We start from the raw sequence: 27,887 nt of genomic DNA on the forward strand, positions 1-27,887 counted from the left end.
TTTTGGCTAAAATCCATGTCATTTATTTATTCAACAAAAACCTGAATATCTTCTCTGTTCCAGACCATGTCCTTGGTGCTGAGAATGGAGATAAACCCTGGCCCTCAAGGAGCTCACAGTCTGGGGGAAAGATACATACATGAGTAAATATAATGTAGCGTATGCCGAGGGGACCCCTACAGGAGGCAAAGAGCAGAGGCACCGGATTCTACGGTTCATGTCCACAGGAATGAGAGACCTGGCTAATGGGTATTTTTTGTGAAGAACAGATAAGGTAGTGGTCCTCAGAGTGTGGCTGGCTAATTATCTACATCAGAATCATCTGGAGCACATATTAAAATGCAGATTCCCAGCACTTCAGCAGGTTGGGCTTTGGGACCTGGGAGTCTGCATTCTAAAGTGCTCTAGGTAATTCCACTACAACTTAAAGTTTGAGAACCTGTGAGATAAGGTTTGCTTATGAAACTGGAATGAAGAATGATCTGCACATCTGAAATGCTAATTTGTGTTGGCCTTCGGTGAGAGGTAGGGCAAGAAGGGAGGAAGAAGGGAGTTGACATTTATTAAGCTCTATATAGTCTCTATATAAGTTAATTTAATTCTCACAATAATCCTGTGAGGTAGATATTATTACTCTCATTTTACAGATAAAGAAACAGAATTAGAGAGCTTAAATAATTTGTTCAACATTTGGAGCAAATGAATCCCAACACTGAATCTAGATTCACTTAACCGTAAAGCCTGTCCACTTTCCATAACACCATGTTGTACCAGGGGACTGATTAACGTAACAATTTTCTTTTAGTCCTTTGCCAGATCTTGCTAGGTAAATATAAAGAACAGCCAGATGGTACTCTGATCATGTCCGATGTAACTGGCCATGGATACATCCTTCTTTGGCGAGTGGGGGATTCAGGGCAAACTGGGAGGAACAATAAAATGAGCAGCCAGTTCTGACTTCTTTCCCCATCATTTTCTCACCTTCTGGTGGAGGTGTTATGAAAGGTACTATGGCTAAAGCCTGGGTCCATCTGGAGGGAAAAGGAAACATATCCATGAAAGTAACTCCACCTGATATCAAAGATTCCTGGGACTCCAAACATCCAGACTCAAGTTTCTCAAAAAAAATTAACTGTCAGGAACAGAGGCCTGAATTTGCATTAGGAAACAGCTCAGCCTTAAGAGAAATTGTGAAAGACCAGCAACTTTTCCAGGTTAAACAAACACTATCTGTCCCTTTCTACACACAGACTCAGAAGTACAGCAAAATAAACACAGCTCAGAAAATAATGGGAAGTCCAACCCCATTTAAAGGACTTGGGGACAAGCCCAACTTATAAAAAGTCTCCTGTAATAAAGAAAACACACACACAAACTGCAAATCCTGGTTACATTCCCACTCACCATATTTTGTCATTCGCCACACCACAGGCAGGAGCAGCAAAGTGGAGCATGTTAGATGAAGAAAAGGAAAGGTATTATAATCGAGGCGGCTGACAACAATACCGGGGGCGGGGACACGCTCTGGGGCCTCGAGTTCAGAAGGCTGGTGTGTAACCGCCACCCGCTTCTATCGCTGAGCTTGGAGCCACAACAGTGGCACTACTAACCAAACCTGAGTTTCCTGCGCTGGAGAGCTTCTTTCTTATTTCTGGCATTTCAAGCAACTGCTGAGTCCAAAGATGAGTTTTGATGAAATCAGCCCACAGTACTGACGCTATGGATAGCACACAGCTTAGATTTCACTATTTAGTGTAACAAAGATTATAAGCCAGACTTTATTTTATTGCTACCACACCCAATATGGGTACATTTGCTCCGCCAACCTTTTCTATAATACTGGCGTGGTTTAGAGTTGTTAAGAAAAAAAAAAGCAAATCTGGATTCATCCTCTCTTTACAAAAGTGTTGATTTATTTATACTGCACTTGATTCAGCCCCTCCAAATACACAGCTTCCAACAGGCAGAGTTAGAGAAGCAGGTGCCACAAGCCATAGTTTAAAAATATGCAGGCAGCAGGCACTGTACCCGTTTAACTGTAACTGAAATCTGCTGATACTTCAAACCAGCTACACTAAAGCCATCTCTGGGGGCATCTAGACGGAGTCTTAATCCTGATGGCAATATCTGGTTGTTCTAGAGTCTAACAGGATATCTGGGTGATGTCTTTGGCCAGCCAAGTGGGAAGAGTATGTAAAGCCCACATCTAACTACAGCAGGTCTTCAAGCTTATTATCCTGTCACAGTTTATAAAGATGAGGAACTAATCATTTGGGAGCTGTGCAGTCAAAATGTCCAGAAAACAAATATACTATTACAGTGTGTAAAATCAAGTCAACCATCTTGTGGATCCTTGGCTGTCTCTGGTTATGACCTCAAACACTTAAAAAGGAAACCTCAAGTATGCTGGGAGATAATGATCAGAATGCTTGGGTACCTCTGTTCCTGACAATCAAGTAATGGGGCTCACCTCCATGTTACTTCTTGCAATAGGCATACAGGGCAGCTCCTTAGAGACTGCTCATTATAGATGCTGAGCTCCCGAGAGGTCAAGGGGTGGGTAGGCTCAGGACTATCCAGGGCTGAGCAGACTCTGTAAACCAACCTTACAGCTCTAAGTCTTATCCTGGTTCTGAGAACATTTCAGTTCTGCTCCAAGTCCGCTTTGTTCCAATTCAGCGATGACAGACATATATTTGAACTCATTTGGTCTGAAGTTAAAGGTCTCCACTAATCCGTAGGTTTCTCTTCGATCAGTGGCATAGAAGAGCTGAACTTGGTTGGCAATGCACTGTGCCTCAGCAACATTCTGAAAGGTAAAAAGAACAGTCAGGTCCTTTCCAGCACAGGGCCATGAAGCGCTGTGTCTAAGTCCTATGGCAGTTGGGGGCCCTCACCCAGGAGTCACTGCTTGCAGAAAGCTTCCCTGACATCCCAAGTCTTGGTGAGGTGCCCCTTTTCTGTGTATTCAAATTACCCTACACGTCCCTCTAACATAGTATGTATCATACTGTATTGTATCTGTCCTTTTTTTTCCTCTTTTTCTTTTTTGTCTGTCTTCCTTTGTGTGAATTTCTCAAAGTATGTGCTTCTTTTACATCCTGCACCCAGTGAAATTTGGTGAATGTTTGCTAATAAATTAATGCATATGTTAAAAATTTCCCTCTTCATTCAGTTCTTTAGTAACTGTTAAGTTTATCTCAAGGGGGAAAAAAATAGCAATAGTTACCCAGTTCCATGAACCAGTTTGTGAGTTACTACTAAGTTCTTGACTAACCAGACATACTCTTGAATAAAACCTGTTCCTCATACCACCTCAGTCAAAAAAGTAGTGCTAAAGCCAGCTGTAGTTTTACAATTTGTCCGTAAAGTCTATGACACAATGTTTTTTTCTTTTTTCTTTTTTTTTTGGCCGTGCTGCGTGGCTTGTGGGGTCTTAGTTCCCTGACCAGGGACTGAACCCAGGCCCTTGGCAGTGAAAGTGAGGAGTCCTAACAACTGGACCGCCAGGGGATTCCCTATGACACTCTTTCTTCCCTATGATGGAGCCTCATTTCTCTTTCCTTGAGTGTTGGCTATACGTAGTGACTTGCTTCTAACAAGTGGACTGAAGTGGAATGATGAAAAATGACTTCTGCTATTCAGTCACAGAAGACATTGTAGCTTCTGTCTTGCTATCTCTCTTTAATCACTTGCTTTGGGGAAAGTCAGTTGCCATATCAGGAGGACATTCAAGTAGCCTAGGGAGAAGCCAGTGTGGCAAGGAAATGAGGCCTCCTGCCAACAGCCATGCAAGTGGGGTCAGAGGTGGATCGTCAAGCCCAATCAGCCTTCAAATGACTGTAGTCCTTGCCAACATCTTGACAGCAACTTCATGAGAGACTCTGAGCCAGAAACACCCAGCTATGCAGCTCCTGAACTCCTGACACACAGAAACTGTAAGGCGATAAATATTTGTTGTTTTAAGCCACTAAGTTTTGGAGTAGTAATTTGTTATGCAGTCATTTCTAACTAATCAACCCGCAAAGCCCCAGGGAAAAGAAGGGGCCACCTTCTCTAAAGCTCAGTAGCAGGGAAATGGTGACCAGATCACTCTATGTAACAGAAGTGGGGTCAGGACACAGGCTACACTCTTGAAACCTTACAAGAGATTTACTTCAAAAACTCTTACTTTTGCTTCCTATACATTCTCTAGTGCTAGCTGATCAGAGGCACTTATTCACGATTACAATGTTCACACAGCCAAAACCCAACCCCAAACGATAATGGAAAATTCCTACTAAAACTGTCAAAAGTGTGCTATGTCTAGCTACAGTGATGAAAATAGGTTTATAAATACCACAACCTGCTTCACCTCCATTCCCTCCCATGGGCCTTGCAGGTCATTTCTCACAAGCAGGCACTGATCTCTGAGACTGGATCTTCAATCAAAAGCCATTTTCCAAAATGCTGGCTATTTCAAATTAATAGAATTTTAGAGCTGGAAGGGGCCTTAGAGATCACCCAGTCCTCATTTAATGGACCAGGAAACCAAAGCAGATGAGGGTCAGGGATGGACCCAAGGTCATATGGCTAACAAGTGGCAGAGCAAGGACCAGACCTCTGGACTCCCAGGCTGGTACTCCCTCCACTTCACCCTGATAGTATTTCTGGTGGGGCAAATAATTAAGACTGATCAAGGTTGATAACTCTACTTCATCATTTTTACCTTTCTTATATTCGAACATGCCTCAAGAACAAACCATCTCTAAAGCAAGTGCATAATCTGAGGCAGATCCCACCACTCTCTGAGGCCCTGAACTGTAGGGCCTGTGAGTCAACTTTTTTCTGAGGCTTAGGATGGTGGAGGTAAGGGTAATTTCAGTTGTGTACATTCTAGAACAGTGCTGCTCAAACTGCAGAGTCCTAGGTGGAGGTGCCTCTGGTCCCTTCACCTCTCTTTCAGCTGTTATATCCTGGGGTTTTACATAATAAGATTCTGTGTGGATAAAGGGCTCTGACCACTAGTTTGAAGACCACTAGAATGGTGGGTAGAGAGTTAAGATATGGAGATATGTGCAAATGTCTCTCATGGAGTATTATGGAAAGCTCCCCTGCACCCCAACCCCTGCCCATTTATTCATTCCCTGCCTTTTATTCTCTCAACATGAAACAGTAGTCTCTTCCCGTTCCAAGACCCAAGAAGATAAACATATTAATTCCCTATGTTGCTCAACAAGGAGGTTTATTAACAAACCTGATTTCTCCCTCTCTTTCAATCTTAATAGCTACAATCAAACTACCAAGTCTTGCCCATTTTATTCCCTATATATTTCTGGAGTCATTCTCTCTCCTCCATCCCTACTACCACTGCTCTAGTTTAGGTCTTTACTACTTCTTGCCCAGACTATTGCAACTGCATTTTATTTTATTTTATTTTTTTAAAATTTTTATTTATTATTTATTTATTATGTTTATTTTTGGCTGTGTTGGGTCTTCGTTTCTGCGTGAGGGCTTTCTCCAGTTGCGGCGAGTGGGGGCCACTCTTCATCGCGGTGCGCGGGCCTCTCACTATCGCGGCGTCTCTTGTTGCAGAGCAGAGGCTCCAGACGCTCAGGCTCAGTAGTTGTGGCTCACGGGCCCAGTTGCTCCGCGGCATGTGGGATCCTCCCAGACCAGGGCTCAAACCCGTGTCCCCCGCATTGGCAGGCAGATTCTCAACCACTGCGCCACCAGGGAAGCCCCTGCAACTGCATTTTAAATGATCACACTGACCAGGCTAGAACTAAAAAATATTTAGGAAGCAAATACTTAAGGTTAATGGTCTTAAAATCCAACTCTTTATGGGTCAACTCCCATTCAAAACCCTTTAATGATCTTTTTGTGCCCACAGGATAAAGCTGATCCTTTAAACACAACCCACCAAACCTCCATTTTTAACATACCAGTGACAGCAAACTGTTTGTAATACCCCAAGTCATTTTATGCCTCCTAGCATTTATGTATTCTATTTCCACCACCTGGAACATTCCCCTCCCCCTCCCCACTTTACCCTGCTAAACTCCTGCTAATCTTTGAGTTTCAGCTCAGGTGTCATCTCTAGGAAGGCTTCTTCCTCCTTCTGGGCCAGGAACGCTCCCCCTGCCCCCTCCCCCAACGCTGTGCATGTCTCTATCCTAACACTTACTACCTTCCAATGAAATCATCTGTTGACACACATGTGGACCCAAATAAGGCTTTCTAATACTACACTAAATTTTCATCATTAAAATCAGTTCAGAAGAAACCTCTAGTTTCCAGGTGTTTCTATCCATTTGCTTTACTGTATTTGGAAACACTATGCCTAAAGTGCAAACTCATGCATGAGTGTGCAGGGGATCATATATTTATATTACATTTCTAGGTTTCCCATCTCTGAATCATGTATCTCTACACTAAATTCTAACATGTCTAATTCTGTACTACATTAGAAACTCATAGTCAAGTTGACTTATACAAGGCAAATGTATGTTGTCTGGTATGATGTTAAATGTTATAAGGCTAGGAAGCAAATTTTAATAATTATGGGTTTGAGACCACTAGGGTGAGGTGGTATAAATGCTAAAACAGAATGGGTCTCCTCTGACCTCTAGAGTCCACTTCTAATACAGTTAGATATTATGCTTTGCTGAAGATCAGAAAATGCAGTACAATATCTATGTCACTCACTCCTGTGGTCAAATTTTAAACCTTATCATTATTGATAACTATATCCCCTCCAAATCTCAACTTGAAACATCCGTACTGTGTCTACTATTTCCTATATTTAACACTCACTCCCAAACTTAAAAATCCTTTAACTCAAGTAGGACTCGCAGTTCTGTCTCTAACCTTTCTCATGTTTCCACTTCCCTCTTTATCCAACTTGCACTCCATTGACAATAATAACAATCATTCCTTTGCATTCACTTTTAACTTCCTGGTCCCTATCTTACTTCATTACATCACTTGGCTAAACCATAATCCTAGTTAAATCCAACTCTCGATCTTCCCTCTCTGTGCTTGTACCTGCACAGCCATTCTCTCTTCCATTTTCCTAGATCACATATCAACAAACACTTTCTGGAAAGGGAGACACTGTTAATATTTTTGGCTCTACGGCCCTATAGTCTCTGTTGCAGCTACTCAACTATCTGCTGTAGAGGTAAATCAGCCATAGATAACATGTAAATGATAAGCATGGCTGTGTTCCAATAAAATTTTATCTACAGACACTGAAATTTGAGTTTCATACACTTTTCACAGGCCATGAAATATTATTCTTTTTTAGTTTTTTGTTTGTTTGTTTGTTTCCTCAACTATTTAAAGATGTAGAACACGTTCTCAACTCATGGGCCTATCCTAGACAACAATTTCACACTTTCTCGTTTCCACTCAAAAGTCCAACACCTATTCTTCCATCTTCACTCTCAGCTGACGATCTTTCTTTTCCCTAAGCAATCTGAAGAGAACTTCTTACAAGCTACCACCACCTCTATTCGTTTAACTGTATTTGTGTCATTATATCCTGGTTTCTCTCCTGTTGTTACACTTCTGGCAAAGATCAACCCCTCATTCCCAAGACTCACCCCACTCAAGAACACCACTTCAACAACTCTCCAGCCTCCTTCTCGTGCATTATCAATAGTTCCCTCTCTACTGGATCTTTCCATCAGCATATACATATAATGTTATTTCTCTCATTTAAAACAAAACCAAAAACACACTCTCATCCCCACTTCTTACACCTCATTCTCTCCTTCCCTTCTCAAAAACATCCCCTGAAAGACGTGTTTATGCTTACTCTTTCTCTTCCCATTCTTTCTTAAATGTTCTCCAATCATGCTTTTGTCCTACCACTCCTTTGAAACTGCCCTTATAAAGGTCCCCAATGACTTCCATGTTGTGAAATCTAGTAAATTCTCAGTCCTCATCTCATTTGCCCTACCAGCAAGTGAGATTTGGCTAGTTGAGCACCCTTGTTCCTTGAAACATTTTACCTTAGCTTCCAGGGGATTCTACCATCTTAGTTTCCCTCCTATCTCACTGACTCTTCCTTTTTAATCTTCTTTGCTGATGCTTCCTCATCACTCCAAGGCTCAGTTCTTAGACCTCTTCTCTTTTCTACCTTCATTAACTTCCTTGGTGATTTCATTCAGTCTCATGGCTTTAAATAAAAACCTGTATGCTGACTACTCTCATTTTTATCTCTCTAGCTTGGACCTCTCCCCTGAACTCCAAGCTCATATATCTAACTGCCTACTACTTGGATATCTAATAGGCATCTCAGATTTAACGTGTTGAAAATTGAGCTCCTGATCTTCCTCCCAAACCTCTTCCGCCTGCAATCTTGTCTGTCTCAGTTAATGGCAACTCCATTCTTCTGGGTAGGATTTTGGGTGACTTCCAGTTGAGTGTGATGGGTAGAAGGAAGAATGGGAGAAATGGGACTGAACAGTTACAGGAATAACAGACAAGGAAGTAGAGTCTCAATTATGTCCTAGACTTGGGGCTTACTACTACTATGAGATACTAGCTGAGTACCATAACTTTTCCCTTTCTTGTTTGCAGTTGATTAAGAGACAGAGGAAAAATAAGTGGGTGTTGTAATAAAGAACCTCAGGAGGAAGAGGCACTAAGTGCCCACTATCTTGAGGACATCCTGAACTTAAACTCTGCCAGATAAATGAGACTGAAATAAGCAAGGACTACACGAACAGGCTGAACAGTAATCATAAAACTGCTCCTGGCCCTGGATATGTAAAGAACAAACACAACAGACATCATTACCAATGGGCATATGGTCAATGCTCTATCCCAGGAAATGGGAAAAGGAGGAAGGAAATTCACTATGTATGATGAATGCTGTACATGTGAACAGTGTGGAGGAAGATAAAAGATTAAGAACTATTCTAGACTTTGAACTCTTCCCTACATTTAAGAAGCCATTTACTTGTCCATAGTCTCTTGCCTGAAACCCCTAGGGCCAGATGTGTCTTGGAGTCAGAATTACTGGATTTTAGAAAGGTAACAAGTGCAGATACCATATAACTGTATCTGAATACCTTCAGGGTCACCAGGTAAATCCAAAAAGGTAAAAGTTGATTCTTACCAGAAACGTGGAATCCATTTCTGCTGTCATCAGCACTATGCCCTTTTCTTCCTTAAGTTCAGGGTAGTGATATAAAATCAGCTGGCTGGCTGCAGCTTCCCCTCGGGTCTGTAAGGAGGAACACTTAATCAAGGCTCAATAAGGTGCCACCACAACAAAACTGCGACTTCACAGCAATAGAGAGTCTGGAGGGAATTCTGGCTCTTAACAGCTGCTTGGGTGGCTGGTGAGTCGGAGGACTGGCACGTGGCGGTGGCCAGGTCTGCCAAGGCACATCGAAACTGACAGCTTGCAGTGTTATTTGTGTCTTCAATTGAAAAAGGTTTGGCTTTTCTCCCAGAAAATGTTTACAGTAGGCAGTGAATCCTTCATCACGGCCATATATTTAAAAACAAAACGGCACAAGCAGCTACCAAGTCAAGTCCTAAAGAAAGCAATATGCCTGTGTAATTGCCGCTTTTATGGACTAGTGCATTTCACAGTTGAAATCTACTCCCCTTGGCTGGCTCTGAGGACTGAGCTCTTTTAAGCTGTAGCGAACAGCTGGAGAGTTTGCACACGGGCCAGATTTGTAATGTGCAGTTTTAAAATATAATCTGGGTGGGAGGAAGGGGGGAAAGAAGAATGGGAACATCATAATTTCATGAAGAATGGACAGGGCAGTGGTGACTAGACCTCCACTCCAGACTAGGAAGAGAGGCTAGGTTCAAAGCCTAAGCCATCATATAGTATAGAAGGAAATAACTATACATTCAGAAGATCTCTGGGTTTCATCTTTAAAATTTCAGCAAAAGTCCTTTTAATTATCAATACCTAATTATTGCTAGGGTACTCTTAATAATAGTTCAGCCTCAGTTCTCTTGAACATACTTCAAATACACTATCATTTTGGTCATAATTATGTTTCTGGATCTTTTTCCTATACTTGTATATGAGCTTCACGAAGGCAGTCCTGGCATAGTTTCCAACACAACAGCATAATGGTTAAGTTCATAGACTTTGGAGTCAATAACCTGGAGTCAAGCAAACCCAGCTCTACCACTTACTAGCACTGTGAACTAACTTCTCTGAGCCCACTATTTTTTTTCTTTTCTTTCTACTTTTTTTTTTTAAAAACAAATACAAGTTTTGGATACAATCACAAGGGCTACAGTCATGAGCAAATTCTCATTCTGTTTTGTGCTCCCTTTACCCCAACTTCAAAGCCATTATAATACATTCTTGTTTTTGCCAGATTCAGCCTCCAAATATAGAATGTCAATCCTAGTGATGATCTCATTTAAAATACTTTTATTTCAAAAGCTTCAAATGCTTTGGATCAAACTTCTTAATCTAATACTTGGGAGTAAAACAAAGAAAAAGGAAGGAGGGAAGCAAACAAAACGACATCTGTGAAATGAAAACTATGCATCTAGCACCTTAGAAAGTGCTGACTTGGTTAATAAAACACATGTAAGACACAGAGCCTACCTTAAGGTTATGAAGATAACCATAATGACTCACCCATGTTTGTTAAGTGAGGTACATGCAGTAAATGTTATAGATGTATGGGGAAGAGAGGAGAGAGCCAGAAATAGTCAGAGAACGTGTTTTGGGATCGTTTCAATTTCTAGGTAGTGAGTGGGGCCTAAAAAGCTAGCCCAACAAAGTATGACAATTCATCAGTGCTACAGCAAATCCTGCTGGTAGTTAGTACATATTCTGTGTCCTCAAGCCTCAGCAAGGGCTCATAATACCACACAGGGGTAGGCCTCCTTCATCTAGGGGCTGAGCACAGGCCACCTACCTGAATATTTATAAGTGCAGTGAAGTGGAGTTCAGTACCTGTCCACTGCCCGACAAAAAACTCATAACCTTCCCTTCTTGGTAGTGCACACAGAAACTGTGGGAAACAAATACATGAGGAGACAGATGAATAAATAAAATCATTTGCTCTATGTCCAACCACCTGTGTCATTCACTCCACTTCTTCAAAGTTTGGTTTTAAAAACTTTTTTTAAATTATGAAATTCATATGTGATAATATAACAAACACTCATACACTACCCAACCCACCTAAGAAAGAAAGCATTAGAGATCCAATTGAAGCTCTCTCTGTAAACCCATTATAATTCCATTCCAGTATAACAGCTAAACTGCATTTGGTGTCTGTCATTCCCTTTCAGTTTTTTATACTTTTAATGTATAGGTATACATCCATAAACAAGAAATAGTACTGTTTGCATGTTTAAAAACTTAAATCGTATCAAACTATATGTATACTTTTGCAACTCGCTTTTTTTTACTTCACATCATACGTCTGAGATTTACTCATGTTGATAAATATAACTCCTAATTCATTATTTTCACTGCTATATGGAATGTGACTACAGAAATTTACCACAATTTTATCTATCCTTCTTTTGATGAACTTTTGGGTCTTTTTCAATTTCTAAACTTTCTAATGTTGCTGCATTAATTTTTGTCACAATTATTGTAATCACTTCATATTCTACTATCTGAGGCTGATACTGAAGCATGTCTCTAAACACCAAGAAATAATAAGTTTTATGCTCAAGATGAATTGGGGAGGAGTGGTGAAGAGAATGGTGCCAGAACAAAACAAAGTATCATCAGTCCAATATGCATTAGTCATGGAATTGTCTCCTTACTGCTAACCACTAAGGCTCTGTTTTATTATTATTAGATGAGATAACATCAGTGCCTACCTAATGGGTAAACACTTTTTTTAAAGCTTTATTGAGGTATACTTGAAGTATAAGTTGCATATATTTAAAGTGTACAATTAGAATAGTTGTGACATATGTATACAGTGAAGCCATTACCACAATCAACACAATGAACATATCTATCATCTCTAAAAATTCCTTTGTAATTCATATCTCCCTCTCTCCAACTGTTCCTAAGCAGCCACTGACTTGGTTTCTGTCACTACTGGTCAGTCTTCATTTTCTAGAATTTCGTATAAATGAAACCACAGAATCTATACTTCTTTTTGGTTTGGCTTCTTTCACTCAGCACAATTGTTTTGTGATCTATCCATGTTGGTGCATATATCAATAGTTCATTCCTTCTTATTGCTGAATCTTACTCCATTATATATGTATTGTATATGATGTATATGTACACACAAACACAATTTCTTTATTCTTTCACCTGTGATAGAGTTGGGTATCTTCAGTATCTGGTTATTAAAAATAAAGCTGCTATGAACACTTGTGTACAAGTCATTGAATGGACATATGCTTTCAGTCCCTTGGGAAAATATCTAGGAGTAGAATGGCTGGGTCTTATGGCAGGTATATGCTTAACTTTTAAAGAAACTGCCAAACTGTTTTCTAAGGTGGTTGTACCATTTTACATTACTACCAGCAATATATTAGAGTTCCAGCTGTCCCATATCCTCACCAACACTTGGTATGGTCAATCTTTTTAATTTTAGTCATCTTAGTGGTATCTCACTGTGGTTTTAATTTGCATTCCCATTATGACAAATGATGCCGAACATCTTATAACTCCCATTGCACTTCATTGGTGAATTGTCTGACTCTTTTGCTCATTTTTAAATTGGGTTGCTTGTCCTCTTATAAAGTTGTAAGAGTTTTTAGTATATTCTATATACAAGTAACTTGTCAATATATGTTTGCAAGTATTTTCTCCCAGTCCGTGGCTTACCTTTTCATTTTCACAACAATGTCTTTCGAAAAGTAGAAATTTTTAATTTTTTTATTGTGGTAAAATAGACATAACAGTTACCATTTTAACCATTTAAAGTGCACAATTCACTGGCATTAAGTATATTCACATTGTTGTGAAACCATCACCACCATCCATCTCCAGAACTTATTTCATCTTTCCAAACTGAAACTCCATACCCATTAAACAATAACTCCCCACCCTGCCTTCCGCTCATCCCCTGGCAACCACTGTCCTTCTTTCTGTATATGAATCTATTCTAGGTACCTCATATAAGTGGAATCATACAGTATTTGTCCTTTTGTGACTGGCTTATTTCACTTAGCATAATGTCTTTACAGTTCATGAATGTTGTAGCATGTGTCAGAATTTCCTTCCTTTATAAGGCTGAATAATGTTCTACTGCATGTATATATCACATTTTATTTATCCATTCATCTATCAGTGGACACCTGTGTTGCCTCTACCCTTTGGCTACTGTGACTAATGCTGTTATGAACATGGGTATACAAAGACAAAATTTTAATTTTGATGAAATCTCATTTATTGATTTTTTCTTTTATGGTTTTGTGCTTTTTGTGATGTATCGATACTTAAATCTCTGCCAAGCCCAGGTCACTAAGATTCAATCTAAGATTTTTTTTTTCTAGATCTTGAGTTAATTTTTGGATACTGTGTGAGGTAAGAGTAGAGGTTCATTTTTTTTGCATATGGATACTTAAATTGTTTTGCACAATTTGTTGGACATGTGTTGAAAAGATTATCCTTTCTCTATTTAATTACCTTGGCACCGTTGCTGAAAAACAACTGACCATGCATACATTGGTTTACTTCTGAATTCTCTATTCTGTTCCATTGATCTATTTGTCTATCTTTATGCTGTTACCACACTGTCTTCACTACTGTAGCTTTATGAAAACATAGTCTTGAAATCAGGTAATGTAAGTTCTCTAACTTTGTTCTTCTTTTTCAAAATTGTTTTGTTATTCTAGGTCCTTTGGATATCCAAATAAGTTTTTAAAATTGGCTTGTCAATTTAAAAAAAAAAAAAAAAGAAAAAAAAAGCCTATTAGGATTTTGATTGGGATTATATTTTATCTAGAGATCAATTTGGAGAGAAATGACAACAATATTGAGTCGTCCAACACAGTATATCTCTCCATTTACTTAGATGTTTTTTATTTTCTCTCAGCAATGTTTAGAAACATTTTTTGAGAATCTTAGAAATTAGTATAGACACCAAGTCGGCTGATCCATCTCACCTATTCCCTTTCTCTTAGGTCTTCTGGCGGCTCAGTACCCCAGTAACAATTTCATAATTCCTTTTAGGTATATATAATCAAAATAGCATGGCCAAAACTGAAAAGAAACTGTCAATAAAAGAGAAACTTAAAGGAGGCTGAAAAGATTAAGGTCTCAGGTGTTGCTTCCAACATTCACTTATATTAATAAATTAAGATCCACATCAGAAAGGGCTGAGATGTTTCAGAGAGCTAAACAGCCACAGGCTTATTGGGCCAAATCCACATGATTTCATAAGGCTAAAAATCTTACTTATCAGTCCAATCAACATGTGAGCGTCTTTGTTAAATAACTATAACATGTGAGATGGTATGGAGCATGAAGAGATTGGTTAGGAAACATCCTTGTCTGGCAGCACTGATAAGCAATCCTCATATGGTCACTGGACACTTACTGTTGGACAGGACTGAGCCCGGTTCCAGATCAAATCAAACTTCTCTTTCTGTAGGTTAGAAAAGAATAAAATTCAAAAACAAGAAAACATAAAAGGCCACAATCACATTTAAATTCACCAAGACTGAACTCTAGAACTAAAATACAACTAAAACAATCCCAAGTTCCATCATTTACAAATCCCTCTTACAACAAAGAGGAAAAAGCAGAGGTATGCTTTCCTGTTCAATATCAGAATTATGTGTGAAGAGTGGATACTGCAAATGCTCTAACTCTTCAGGGGACTCTGCCCAGTGTCAGAGACAACAGGTCACTAAGTTTGTCCAGGGAGAGATAAGAAGGCCTGTTCAAACAATGAGTCAGCATTGGAGACCTAAAATATCATGAAAAGTGCCGACCCTTCTGAATGTTGGACTCATGAAAGGAAAGGGTATATATGTAAAAGAGGAAGAAAATAAAAGATAGCAATACTCTCACAATAACCAAAAGGTCTGGCTTTATTTTTCCATCTGTAAGTTTTCCTCCTTAAACTTACACTTGTAAGTTCAGTATATATTTGGGTGCTTGATATAAACTTAACCTAAAGCTACTTCCTCTTCAGAGAAGAACAATTAAAGAACTAGCTGATAACCCAGTACATTAAATGCTTTCTTCTGGTAGAAGGCAGCAGGACATAAACCAGAAGAAGTCAGCAGCATTCCTTCCCAGTCACAGATCTTAATGGTCAAGCAGTGGCCCGTTACTATCTCCAAGAAAGCAATTTTGAGAAAGGAAAAAAAAAAAGCCACTTGCTAAGGGGAAATGCCAGAAAAAAGACTAGGAGGAAGCTCCAAGTCAGCTCAGGTACAGGTCACTCATAGACAGGAAGGGAAGAAAGCTAGGCCAGAGGCCCTGTCCTAAATTCCAACAGCTTGGCTGGAAAACACCAAAAAGAAATAAAAGACACTTGGAAATTGCTCAGCAACATAAACTTACACCATGCTCCCTTGTCAGAGACTTGACTCAAAGAGACATTTCTAAACCAGAAAGATGAAAAACAAAAGCCATAAAAATACCATATGGAGCTCCCAATCTTTGGTGCTTAGGGCATAATAAAAACCCTCAGAGCTATAAATGTAAGTTCTCAAGAGGCAATAAACATAGGAAAAGTAAAAGCGACTGCCTGCTAAGGTTAGAGCCCTGACCTTCATGTTATAACACTTTCATTTTCCCCGCCAAACTACTTACAGGAATAACTGCGTAGACTGTATCTTTTGCTGCAAAATACTGCTGCCAAATCTGTACAAAAAAGAGAGTGTCTGTGACACATCAGTCATCTTTTCAACCTGTACCAAGAAGTGGTGACAGCTTTCATTGCTCAGAGTAATATGCTATTTGATAACAGGGAGGAAATCCCAACGTTAATACTTTTATTACTAGTACATGATTACAAAAAAGATTTAATACCACCGACTCTTCTAGATGATTAAACTGTAACTCTTTTTTTTTTTTTTTTAAAGAATCTCACATCACTACCTGGAGAATATAGCCAATATTTTGTAATAACTGTAAATGGAGTGTATCCTTTAAAAATTGTATAGAAAATAAAGCGCATTTTATTTTATTTTTTAATTTTATTTATTTATTTATTTATTTATTTATGGCTGTGTTGGATCTTCCTTTCTGTGCGAGGGCTTTCTCTAGTTGTGGCAAGCGGGGGCCACTCTTCATCGCGGTGCGCGGGCCTCTCACTATCGTGGCCTCTCTTGTTGCGGAGCACAGGCTCCAGACGTGCAGGCTCAGTAATTGTGGCTCACGGGCCCATTTGCTCCGCGGCATGTGGGATCTTCCCAGACCAGGGCTCGAACCTGTATCCCCTGCATTGGCAGGCAGATTCTCAACCACTGCGCCACCAGGGAAGCCCTAAACTGTAACTCTTAATAACAAATTCCTATCAGAGAAACGGATTCTGAGACCTTGTTAATCACTTCTCCCAAGGTGTGCCTTGTGTGTAATAGACAAGCTTTTTTTTTTTAATCATATCTTCTCTCTTCTCTCCCAAAACACGCACTGTCCGGCCAACTGTGGGCCCTCTCAGAGAGCCAGGATCAGTCATTCGGAACCCAGGGTCTGAAGTCAGGCAGATCTGGATGCAAATCCCAGCTCCTATCATTTGCTGGCTATGCTACTTTGGGAAAACTACTGGAAATCACTAAATTATATCAATATACTCATCAATAAAATAGCAGTAATATTAACCTTAGAGGATTACTGTGAAGACTACTGAAATAATGTTTGTGCTTAGCACAACAGAATTACAATGCAAACCAAAGCCAAGGTGCTCCGAGGGCAAAAAAGATGCACTTAATCCAAGTTAGGGAACAAGTGCCAGAGGAAGGGACACCTGAGCTGTATCCTGAAGAATGATCAGGAGTTAGCCAGGTGAACAGGGAGTCTGGGAAGATAAACAGGTAGGAGAGAAGATAAGAGACACATTCTAAGCAGAGAATGACAAGCAGTAGCAAAGGCATAGAAGTTGGGGAAGGCATCATAGCCAAGGTGACACCTGAGGGAGCTGGTGTTGAAGACTGGGTCACCTTCCTTTAGAGCTGTTCTGCTTTGTCAACATTCCCATGAAAATGCGGGTGGAGGGGGGCAACTGAAGATACTAATCAAAGTGTGATCTCACCAACACAAAGCACAGAAGGACTATTACCTCCTAGGACCTGGGCAAATCACTCTATCAATGCAGTAAGGTTGCTATTCTTTTTTTTTTTTTTGCATGTCAAAACACTGTCTCCTCATTTTAAGGACAGCATATCCCGCTTATTTTTATTTAATTTATATTAGTAGATAGTTTATGAATCAACACTGAATTTATGAGACTGACAGATGTTCCCTAACATAGTTGACCTTGGTTACTCAAAATTATATTAATGAACACAAATTCCTATCTAAAAATATAGGTCTAAATGATATTTGTCATATGATGATCAGGCCTCCTGGGCCTGGCTTCTCTCTCCCCAAAGGACATGCCTGGTGTCCACTTTCTATTGGCACTTCTTCCCAAAGGCAGTTTGAGGTCTCCTGGAGACTTTGCATTAAGCCTCTATTAACAGAAGTTAGAACTCTGTGCTGTTCTCTTTTTGTTTTTGTGTCTGTCTTTCCACTAGGCTGAAACCCCTTGAGAGTTGGGGATTCTCTCATTTATTTCTATGCCTGGCACAGAGGCTGACATTTAATAACTGTCTGCTGAAATGAATGACACAGTGCTCAAGGACACCCACAGTAACTGGCACAGCTTCCCATAAGGGAATATGATGTAGAGTCAGACAAGGGTTTGAGTCTTAGCTCTGCCACTAAGTTGCTTCATGTCTTTAAGTTACAGTTTCCTCAGCTGTAAATTGGGAATAATAGCACCTACTTTATAAGGGGGTTACGAGAATACAATGAAATAGTGTATATAAAGCACTAAGTACAGTACCTGACACATAGTATACTGCTTTTATTATTATTTTGATTCTCTCAACATACCTAAAATATAATTCATGGAACTATAAGGAATGCCAATAAATAGCTTATTATATTCTAATTAGAGAGAAAAGAATCAGATGTGAAAATGTAAATAGCATTTACAAATGCTAATTCAAGCAATATGGAATTCTTGGTATATGGAATGACCAAACAAGCGGAATAGATCACACGTGCTTTGAAGGAAGGTGTCCAGGAAGCTTCCTGCAGAAGGTCCTAAAATAATGGAGGACTCTGAATGTCAAGCAAAGGAATATGGGAAGTCACTGAATATTTGAGAGCAGGTTACTAACATAATATTTATTTTTACTTATTTATTTAAAAACACAAATATAGCACTTATTCTGTGCCAGGCACTGTTCCAAGTACTTTATAAATATTAACTCGTTTAATTCCCCAAATAACTCCATGAGGTAAGTACTATTACTATGTCCACTTTACAGATAGGGAATCTGAGGCCCCCAAAAGTGAACTAACTTATCAAAGTCATTCCGCTAGTAAGTGGCAGAGCTAGGACTTAAAACTGGCAGCTTGGTCCTAGAGTCTGTGTTCTTAACCAATACACTATATGAAGTAGAACTTTAGGAGGATTGAACTGGTGAGGATATGATAGGGGGAGAGGGGGTGGGAGAAGTAAGAGCAGGGAAACCTATTTAGAAAGGTAGTCATCCAGGCATAGAGTAGTGATGATTTTAAATAAGATGTGGACAACAGGAATGAAAAAGAAAGGGGAAATGTGAGTTGATTAGATATATAGGAGTGAGACCAAGTTTTTGTATGCACTATTTTTCATGTAATTCATCACTTCTGCTTTCAATGATTGCCTTTCATTTTGGCTAGAAAGAGGTGTCAGGAAATGTATGCTCCTTTCTACTTTCAGATTTGGTTCACAGAGCACACATTTTCATAAAGTATGCCAATTCATTTTCATTCATTACCTGTTTTATTTCTTCTGCAGTTTTGTCTTTCACCATCTCAATGTTAAAGATTGAACTGAGAGTCTGAAAGAGAAAATAAAAGGCAATTAACACCCACAATTAAAAAAATAAAACAGTTTAACTCTATCTGTAAGCCTTGTGGGAAGCAACATGGGAGGACAGTAAAGCAGATCTTCAATAAGTGGAGAATGAGTATAAGAAAACCCACATGCTCAGAAAAGGGAGCCCCCAGGGCAGGTTTCACAGTTCTATTTTCAGGGAATATCTACTGGTACTTCCCAAATGTTTCACGCTCACTAATAAGCGTTGCAGCACTTTGCAGCTCCTAAGAGGAGAAAGTTTGGTTGTTACCTTTAACTGCTATTCTGCCAGAAGTGGCTCCTTATTTGCAAGTTAAATGACAGAGTAAACATGTTTTTATTTGATTTTTTAAGACTACTTCCTGGGACTTCCCTGGTGGTCCAGTAGTTATGACTCCGCATTTCCACTGCAGGGGGCACAGGTTCAATCCGGGTTGGAGAACTAAGATCCTGCATGCTGCGCGGCGTGGCCAAAAAAAAAATCTACTTCCTATACAAAGTAGGAAGTAGTACACTACATTTCCTTCACATTTCCTCTAGCACCCCCAGGACCCACACTATACTAGGAGTCGTATCAAGGTCATAACAAAAATTCGTAGAAATATCTCTCATCTCCACAGTTAGAAAATCACAAAATCACTGAACCACAGTAAATATGTTCAAACTTGCAGCCACTTGTTATAGATGTTCCATATGAATTCACGCTTGGATATTTAATTAGAAACCTACCTTGTCCTTGGTGAATCCTCTGCTCGTACGCTGTTTCCCCAATGTGTCTGTCTGAAATATACAATGGGACAGGATATTAATCTATACTTTACTCTTAAGAAGAAGACCACCCTCCCTAGGTGAGGTGCCCAATACCTCATTTAGTAATGCTGCACCTCAGAACTCACTTCTCTCCACTCTATACAGTAACTGTACACACTGTTCTAAGAGTTATTGTTTGTGAGACAACTTTTCTTTGACTGATTCTGAGATACAGAGATGAGAAGGGAGTTCTTTGTTAGTAAACACCATCTACTGGTACTGAGAGTCCATTCTATCCCTGCCACCATGGATGAGGGAATCCTTCCCAGAACAAGCCTACTTGGGTTTCCTGTGCTCTCCTTCCCAGTGAGCCACAGAGGAGGTAAGAATGGAATGACGTATTTTCCAAGCTGCTTCTTATCTGTGACAGCACTTCTGAAGTCAGGCAACCTCAGCAGACTACTGAGTCTTTTCCAGTACTCCATCTTAGTATTCCCTCCCTCAAATTAGACTCCCCCTCAAAAAAAGGCCAAGAACAACTGAAAGTGATTATTTTCTCTCCTAGCCCACTCTCAGATAAAGGCCATGGCCAGGAAATCCAATTTTGAGCTGTTTCTGACAGTAGGGATGTGTTGTTCTGAGTTTTCCATTCAATTTCTGTGCCTTTCAGAGAGGAGTGCAATCCACACCTGGGATTCTGAAGCTGAAACATACTTTCTGCATTAAACCCTGTTTTTCATTACTCTGTGCTTTAATGAATCCAAACCTTTCATAAATGATGTCCGTAGAACCAGTACCCACAAATTAGACAAAAGCGTGCTGTAGAAGAACCTACTGGATACACCCTATGTGCCCAAAGTCTCAAGAGCAATTAATGAAACATTTAAAGCATGTCTACTGCAGATGCTTTGGAAACCTATGGGGACCTGTTTTTTTGTTATCACAATAATTGACTGGATGTTTTCACCTGCATTTATGGGAGAGGCAGCGGTGCTAAATGAGCTGCAATTTTGCAGATGAGTTCTACATAATGAATTTTCCCTCACCCCACACAACTTTCCAATTCTAGCCAGACCTTCCCTCCTTCCTCCCTCCCTCCTTCCTTTCCTTTCTCTTTCTTTCTCCTTTGTAAAACAGTTTTATTCAATACTGAATTTTTCAGAAATGCAACTACTATGTAACTTAAGAGAAGACTGTACATTGTGGAATCTCATGAGGGTCACTGATAACAACACTGCTTATGGTTTGGGAGTTTTTATAATTACCAACATAACATCCCGTACCAGTCTGCATTTGTTGCTTACGTATTCATGGTGATTTCATACAGAGGTGAAAGAACCTGATGACTGTACTAGGTCTCACAGCATAGTTGTGCCCAAGAACTTACATGCTGAAATCTGTATTTTATTTAAAAAATACTTCCCTTTATTACAGTTAAGGCATTATATTTATTTTTTCCCCCTGAAATTATGTGTGTAGGTGGGTTATATTGTCTACATTTCATTTCAGGGTAGAATTAGAGAGAATTAAATACAATTTATTATAAAAAGGGGATGTTGGGTATCACATGGTAGGGAACCAATGACTCAAAGTAAAGAAAAGGCTTTAGACATGGAGCCATTAGCCATTAGCCTTCCTCTAGCTAGATAAGAAAGACAGTAAGTGAATATTTACCTAAAGTTGCCATAATTTAAATTAAATCTTTACTTATTCTGCTCTTGTCATCACAAAGCTGAATTTCTAAGTCTTGTTTCAAAATGGGGCAAAAAGCTTTCCCAGATAATATTGAAAGTTTATAATACAGTAATATTTCCCATAGCTATTGATTTGTAACATTGACACTATAAATGTTTGCTAAAGGAAATTACATTTGATAAAATATTTGTAGTAGAAAGTTATTTGTTCATATAAAATTGTAAACTATGTTTATCACAGGTTGAATTTGCTCCCCAACCTTGTAATGATTAACCCATTAACTATTCTTATTCTAATTAACTCAACCAGTTATTAAAAGACTGAGTGGGTTCTCTTAAAATTTAGGATACCCAAGGCAAAAAAAGTTATTTTCCAAGTAAAATAAACATCTCTCCTTTTACAATGTAGAACCCCAATTTTCCACTGTAACTACCTTATTTCAGGCCCATGCAGCCCACACCTGGATATATTCTCCCTGGCTTTGGCCTCTCCCACTCCAATTTGTTTTGTGCACCACCTTAGATTAGTATTTTTCAAATCATAGGTTGTGAAATCAATTTAGTGGACTGTGGCCAAAGTTTTTTAACAGATGAAAATAATAATAAGAGTGTATTGCATGTATCAATAGTAAAAGTAAGCATTTGCTTCAGTTATAATTATATACATATATGTGTAATGAATTGCAATGTAAAATATATTTCTTACCGGGGGTCATGGTCAAAAAGTTTGAGAAGCACTGCATTAGATTAATCTTCCTATACAATTGTCCCCTGGTATCAGTCAGGGACTGGTTCCAGGACCCCTGAAGACACCAGAATCTGTAGGTGCTCAAGTCTCTTGTATAAAATGGTGTAGTGTTTGCATATAACCTACACACATCTTCCCATACACTTTAAATCATCTCTAGACTACTTATAATACCTAATACAATGTAAATTCTATGTAAATAGTTGTAAATACAATAAATGCTATGTAAATAGCTACCTGTAAGTGGCAAACTCAAGTGTTGCTTTTTGGAACTTTCTACAGTTTTTTCCCCCCTGAATATTTTCTATCAGCTGTTGGCTGAATCCACAGATGCAAAATCTGTGGGTGCAGAACCTGCAGATAGGGAGGGCTGACTATACACAGCTTTCAACATGCTTTTCCCCAGCTCTGATTCTTGTTTAAGGGTAATAAGAGCTAACATGTATTAAGCACTTTTTCCTCCCTGATCCCTACATGTCTGCCTTGCCTTGACCACTCGACTATACCCCCTGGGAGCAGAGATTACCCTTTTCATCCCCTTATATCTCCACCATGACTACAGTACCTTGCCAGAAAGAGCAGAATACCATTTATGGATGGAGCTGATCCCCTCAATGAACCCACTCCCAGGATAAGGGTCAGTGGTGGGGATGTAGAGCACTGGTGAGCCAACAACACCCAAAGGGGCAGGTCTTACCTTCTGTTCCACACATTTGATAAAGTCACCTTGCTTGGAGTGCCCCACTGGCTGCTTCCGAAACTCACTGCACTTCTCCAGTCGGGACTCAAAAGCAGTTGGGTCAGACCTGATCAAAGGTAAACCAAAAGATAAACCACCTGGGCCTTCCTGGACATTTTTTTTTTAAAATAAATTTATTTATTTTATTTATTTATTTTTGGCTGCGTTGGGTCTTCGTTGCTGCGCGCAGGCTTTTCTCTAGTTGTGGAGAGCAGGGGCTACTCTTCATTGTGGTGCGCGGGCTTCTCATTGTGGTGGCTTCTCTTGCTGCAGAGCATGGGCTCTAGGCGCGCGGGCTTCAGTAGTTTTGGCACGTGGGCTCAGTAGTTGCGGCTCACAGGCTATAGAGCACAGGCTCAGTAGTTGTGGCGCACGGGCTTACTTGCTTCGCAGCATGTGGGATCTTCCCGGACCAGGGCTTGAACCCGTGTCCCCTGCACTGGCAGGATTCTTAACCACTGTGCCACCAGGGAAGCCCGCCTTTCTGGATTTTGAAATAACAAAGCACCATGTTCCACTTTCACAGAGAGAGGACACAGACAGTCAGAGGCTGAAGGATTTGTCTTAATTTAGTTAGGCCTGAGCACAGGCCTACAAATCAAAAAAGTGGAAAAAGAAATCCACTTATTCAACTGTTATTAATCCTCAAGGGGCCTGTGTAACATTTTTCTCCTGCAGGATATTCCCTAGGGTGACACAGGGCTTGCTCCCTCAGGTACTTACACTCTGGGTATTTGGAATTTAAATCCTTAAGATGGGAAAGGTACTTTGTGGTCATCTTGTTGGGTTAGATGAAAGAATCCTCAGGCAGGAATCCCAGGTGTCAAGCTTTTACTGGAACACATCTGATTCTTAGACATCTCCCTTCCCTCCCCGACTAGGCAAATCTCTATTTATTCAGATCCCAGCAATTCAGAGGCTTCAGGCATCCTATTTTGCAGATTTAGCACCTGAGTTCTCCCTGACCCTCTCTCCAAAGAACCTGCTCCAGTTGACGGAACATCAGAATTTGTCCTTTATGTCAAAATGGGGTTGGTCTTCAGGCGTGAAGTCCAGGTTGGGGCTGCCATCTGTTAAGAATGCTTCAGGCTGTGTAGCTGACAATATTTGGCTGTGTACACTTCGGTGAAGATGTCATCCAGGGGCTCCAGCTCCCAGGCTGTAGTGTCATGGGTGACGCCTGCAGGCTCCAAAGGCATCCTGGTCACCCCTCTGGTCCTTCTTGGTCAAGGCAACGTAGGGCGCTCCTCCTCCATGTAACTCCTTTCTGGAGGTGATGTTGAACACCACTCCCTTCACTGCCATGTACTTGGATAGATCTTCCTCCCTTCCGGAGAAGGCCAGCTCCTCCTCGATGAAGAGCTGCACCAAGGGCCTCACCTGGTAGGGTGTGGCACCTGCCTGGCCAGGGCTGCAAGTACCAGGGCCTAGGTCAGTGTTGCCAGTGAGCAGATGGAGACGGTGAGGGGTGGCCCAGGCAGTGGAGCCCTGTGTACTCTCACCCTGGACATCTTTTTTTATTAAAACATTCTGAGTCTAAGTCTACCACTCTGTATCTTTCACTCCCCCAGGAACAAGAGAAAATGTCTAATTCTTTTTATGAGTACCTGAAAATTGCTCTTATGTCACCTCCTAAGTTTCTCTTCTCTAGGTTGAATTTCTTCAGTTTTTTCAGCCCCTCTTCATATATGTGATTTGTAAATCATTCCTTACTGTGGACCTGCTCTCTGGGCATGTTCGTTTATGCACACTCTAGATACAGTGGGCCTAAAGCTCTCACCAGTGTAGAGTGTGATGCAAAAACCCAGGTACTGGACTGGAGTGGGGTCAGCAGGGCACACAGCCTTGTCTTGTCGTTGGCTCACACTGAACTGGGGTTATAAGTGCTCCAAGAGCCCAGGTTTTAGTGAGTATGCTCCAGCACTAACCAATCGAGGACTATAATTCCTTTTAAAATATCTCACGATAGCCTACCTGTTGGTCTTGGGCCTCACGGCGAAGCTCTGTCTTGCCTCTTTCCTTGACTTGGCCCAGGTTCTACTGATCCTTTTTTGGCCCTGCTTTCACTTCATACCTCCCTTTTCCTCTACCTCATGTTCTTTTCCTTTTTGTAGCCCCAGTTTTCCCTCCCATCTCACTCAACTTCTTCTAGGACTTATTCCTTCCTCTCTCCCTTTCACTCATTCAACAAACTTGACTTGTTGTCTCTCGCCTGTTGGTTAACTTGCTGGGCTTCAGAGATACAGAAATAAATAAGAAAGAGTCCCTACCTCAAGGAGCTTACTATCTAGTAGGACAGAAAGACATGTAAATAAGTACATTAGAGTGCTACAGGTATTATGATGAAAATTTGCTCAGATATTCCCAAATGGTTGAGGTGGTTTCAGGCTCTGTTGCTCCCCTTACCTGGAACACCTGCCCCCAACATCAGTCCTTTATTCCTTTGCACTGGTCCATAGAGCTAAAAGGAAGTTTTGGTATTAGATAAAGCTAGGGAGACTGGCAGGTACTAGAGCACAATGGCCTTGCATGGAACACTAAGGATATGGAGTGGCCTTGGAAAGCCACTCTTTAGGAGACAGCAGTAATATGTGTAAATACTGACACAGGAATGATCTAGCGGGGAAGGAAAGTAAAACCAGTCATTCATTTGTTCATGAATAAGAATGAACAGGAGCTGTGAAGTATTCAGAATATTAGTAGACCACTCTTCTGAGATGCTTGTCTGTGAAAGGGATCAGTGAGAAAAGGCTGAAGGGGAATGTAGGTCAAGAAAAGGTTTTTAAGATGACAAATACTTGAGTATATCTGAATTCTGCTGAAGGAGAGCAAAAATACTCATTCAGTTATTCTGTCATTCTTTCAAAGAAAGATCATTATAGTAGCAGTGACATGGACTGGGGGTAGATGGGTCTAAGACCAGAAGTGAGTAAGACTAGTTAGAGCAGGGGTCCCCAACCCCCGGGCCACGGACCGGTACCAGTCCGTGGCCTGTTAGGAACTGGGTCACACAGCAGGAGGTAAGCAGCGGGCAAGCGAGCGAAGTTTCATCTGTATTTACAGCCACTCTCCATCCCTCGCATTACCGCCTGAGTTCCGCCTCCTGTCAGATCAGCGGCAGCATTAGTCTCATAGGAGCGCGAACCCTACTGTGAACTGCGCATGCGAGGGATCTAGGTTGTGCGCTCCTTACGAGAATCTAATGCCTGATGATCTGAAGTGGAGCTGAGGCGCTGATGCTAGCGCTGGGGAGTGGCTGCAAATACAGAGTATCATTAGCAGAGAGGTTTGACTGCACAGAGACCATAATAAATCAACTGCTTGCAGACTTATGTCAAAACCCTATCAGTGAGTGGCAAGTGAAAACAAGCTCAGGGCTCCCACTGGTTCTGCATTACGGTGAGTTGTATAATTATTTCACTATATATTACAATGTAATAATAATAGAAATAAAGTGCACATTAGATGTAATGTACTTGAATCATCCCGAAACCCTATCCCGCCCCCACCCCCCCGCCCCTGCAGTCTGTGGAAAAATTGTCTTCCACAAAACTGTCCCCTGGTGCCAAAATGGTTGGGGACCGCTGAGTTAGAGGATGACTGCAATATTCGGGGTGAAGATAATAGAGTAAATTAAGGCTGTGGAAGTAGAGATGAGCTAGAACTCAAAGAAGTTACAGTATCAGTCTTAGGTTTCCTTGCCTAAGACAACTGTCTGCCCACCCTGCCAGATTCTCTCCCAAGTCCCTTCAATTTTCACTTTTGATCTCTTTCAGCTCTTCCCAGTTCAACTCTTTGGACCCTCCACGGCCCCCTTATACCCACCTCAACCTCCTCTAATCTCCAGGTCCTTCTCTCTGGAAGGTGAAGGGTAGTGTTAGGAACACCAGATACCAAGTCAGACAAATCCCAACCAGCTGTGTGACCTTTGGCAGGCCTCTTACTCTCTCTGATCCTCAGTTTTCTCATCTTAATGAGAGAGTTCAACTGAGAGCCAACTGTAACACTATTAATCTTTGATGCCCTGCTCCCACCCAATCTCCTTTCCTTACAGTCAGGGTCCTCAGCTAGAAGCCTGGGAACCCGAGTCCTAGGACAGGGCTCAGCTGACTCAATAGGTGACCCTGAGCAAGTCATGTCCCTTCTCTGGAAGGCTCCATTTTCCCATTTCGATAATGAGGACAGGTCTCTCGGAGTTGCCTGCCTCTTAAGGGCTGTCGTAAGAGTCGACCTCAGCGTTTTGAGAACTAAAGCAGACAGAAAGACAACTGGGGCTTCGCAGAGACTCCCGGCTCTCACACTAGCTGTGTGATCTTAGGCAAGTGACCAAGCCTCTCTGAGCCTAAATAACCATCTGTAGAGTGGGGACAGTGCCAGTGGTCCTCTGGCAGGGCTGCTGGAAGGGCTGAGAGCGCCAGATACAGATACACCAAGAGCGCGGGTCGAGCTCCGCCCCTCCTCCCCGCCCGCTGCCGGCCGGGCCCGCACCTGCGCAGCTGCTGGATCTTGTCGCGGTAGCGGTCGTAGAAGGGGTTGGCCTCGATCTCATTCCCGACACCACTGCCTTCGGCGCCCCCCGCGGGCCGGCCCGAGCCGGGGCGCACCGGGAACACGCGCAGCTGCGCGGGTGACACGAGCCCCAGGCCCAGGGCGCGGCTGCGCACCGCGCACAGGCCGCGGTAGATGCCGGCCACCTGCAGGACGGCCGGGCCCGCGCCACCCGCTGCCGCCACCACAGCAGCCATGACCGCCCCCGCCTCCTCCTCCTCCTCCCCAGGCGCGTCGGCCTCGGCCCGCGGCCCGCGCGCCCACTCCATCGCCCTCCGGGTCCTCCGCGCCCGCGCTCCAGCAGCGAGGTTCCGCGCGCTGAAGGTTCCGGGAGCCGGTGAAAGGCGTGGTGGGAGGCAGGGGGTTCGCCGCTCCTGCCC

At 41.5% G+C, this 27,887-nt stretch overlaps 1 protein-coding gene across 1 annotated transcript; it reads right to left on the bottom strand.

Moving 5' to 3' along the window:
- Window positions 1-27,834, bottom strand: ATPAF1 (ATP synthase mitochondrial F1 complex assembly factor 1). The gene is made up of 10 exons (XM_059922001.1): window positions 27,448-27,834; window positions 22,918-23,026; window positions 19,758-19,808; window positions 18,949-19,011; window positions 15,728-15,778; window positions 14,502-14,549; window positions 10,896-10,991; window positions 9,110-9,217; window positions 2,606-2,809; window positions 1-1,031 (listed from the first exon to the last, which is right to left on the bottom strand). The coding sequence occupies exons 1-9, from the start codon at window positions 27,774-27,776 to the stop codon at window positions 2,615-2,617; spliced, it is 1,050 nt and encodes a 349-aa protein (XP_059777984.1). The 5' UTR covers window positions 27,777-27,834; the 3' UTR covers window positions 1-1,031; window positions 2,606-2,614.
- Window positions 27,835-27,887: the final 53 nt, after the last annotated feature.

Source organism: Balaenoptera ricei, chromosome 1 (assembly GCF_028023285.1).
Source record: "Balaenoptera ricei isolate mBalRic1 chromosome 1, mBalRic1.hap2, whole genome shotgun sequence".
In the NCBI taxonomy this organism is placed as follows: domain Eukaryota; kingdom Metazoa; phylum Chordata; class Mammalia; order Artiodactyla; family Balaenopteridae; genus Balaenoptera; species Balaenoptera ricei.

Bases quoted from the DNA above. Each gene is read 5' to 3' on its own strand.
- ATPAF1 (XM_059922001.1), bottom strand. From the start codon at position 27,776: ATGGAGTGGGCGCGCGGGCCGCGGGCCGAGGCCGACGCGCCTGGGGAG. The intron at 19,809-22,917 runs GTAAGACCTGCC...TGTATATTTCAG, and splicing joins TCAAATGTGTGGAACAGAAG to ACAGACACATTGGGGAAACA. The intron at 10,992-14,501 runs GTAAGTGTCCAG...TGTTTCCCACAG, and splicing joins GGGCTCAGTCCTGTCCAACA to TTTCTGTGTGCACTACCAAG.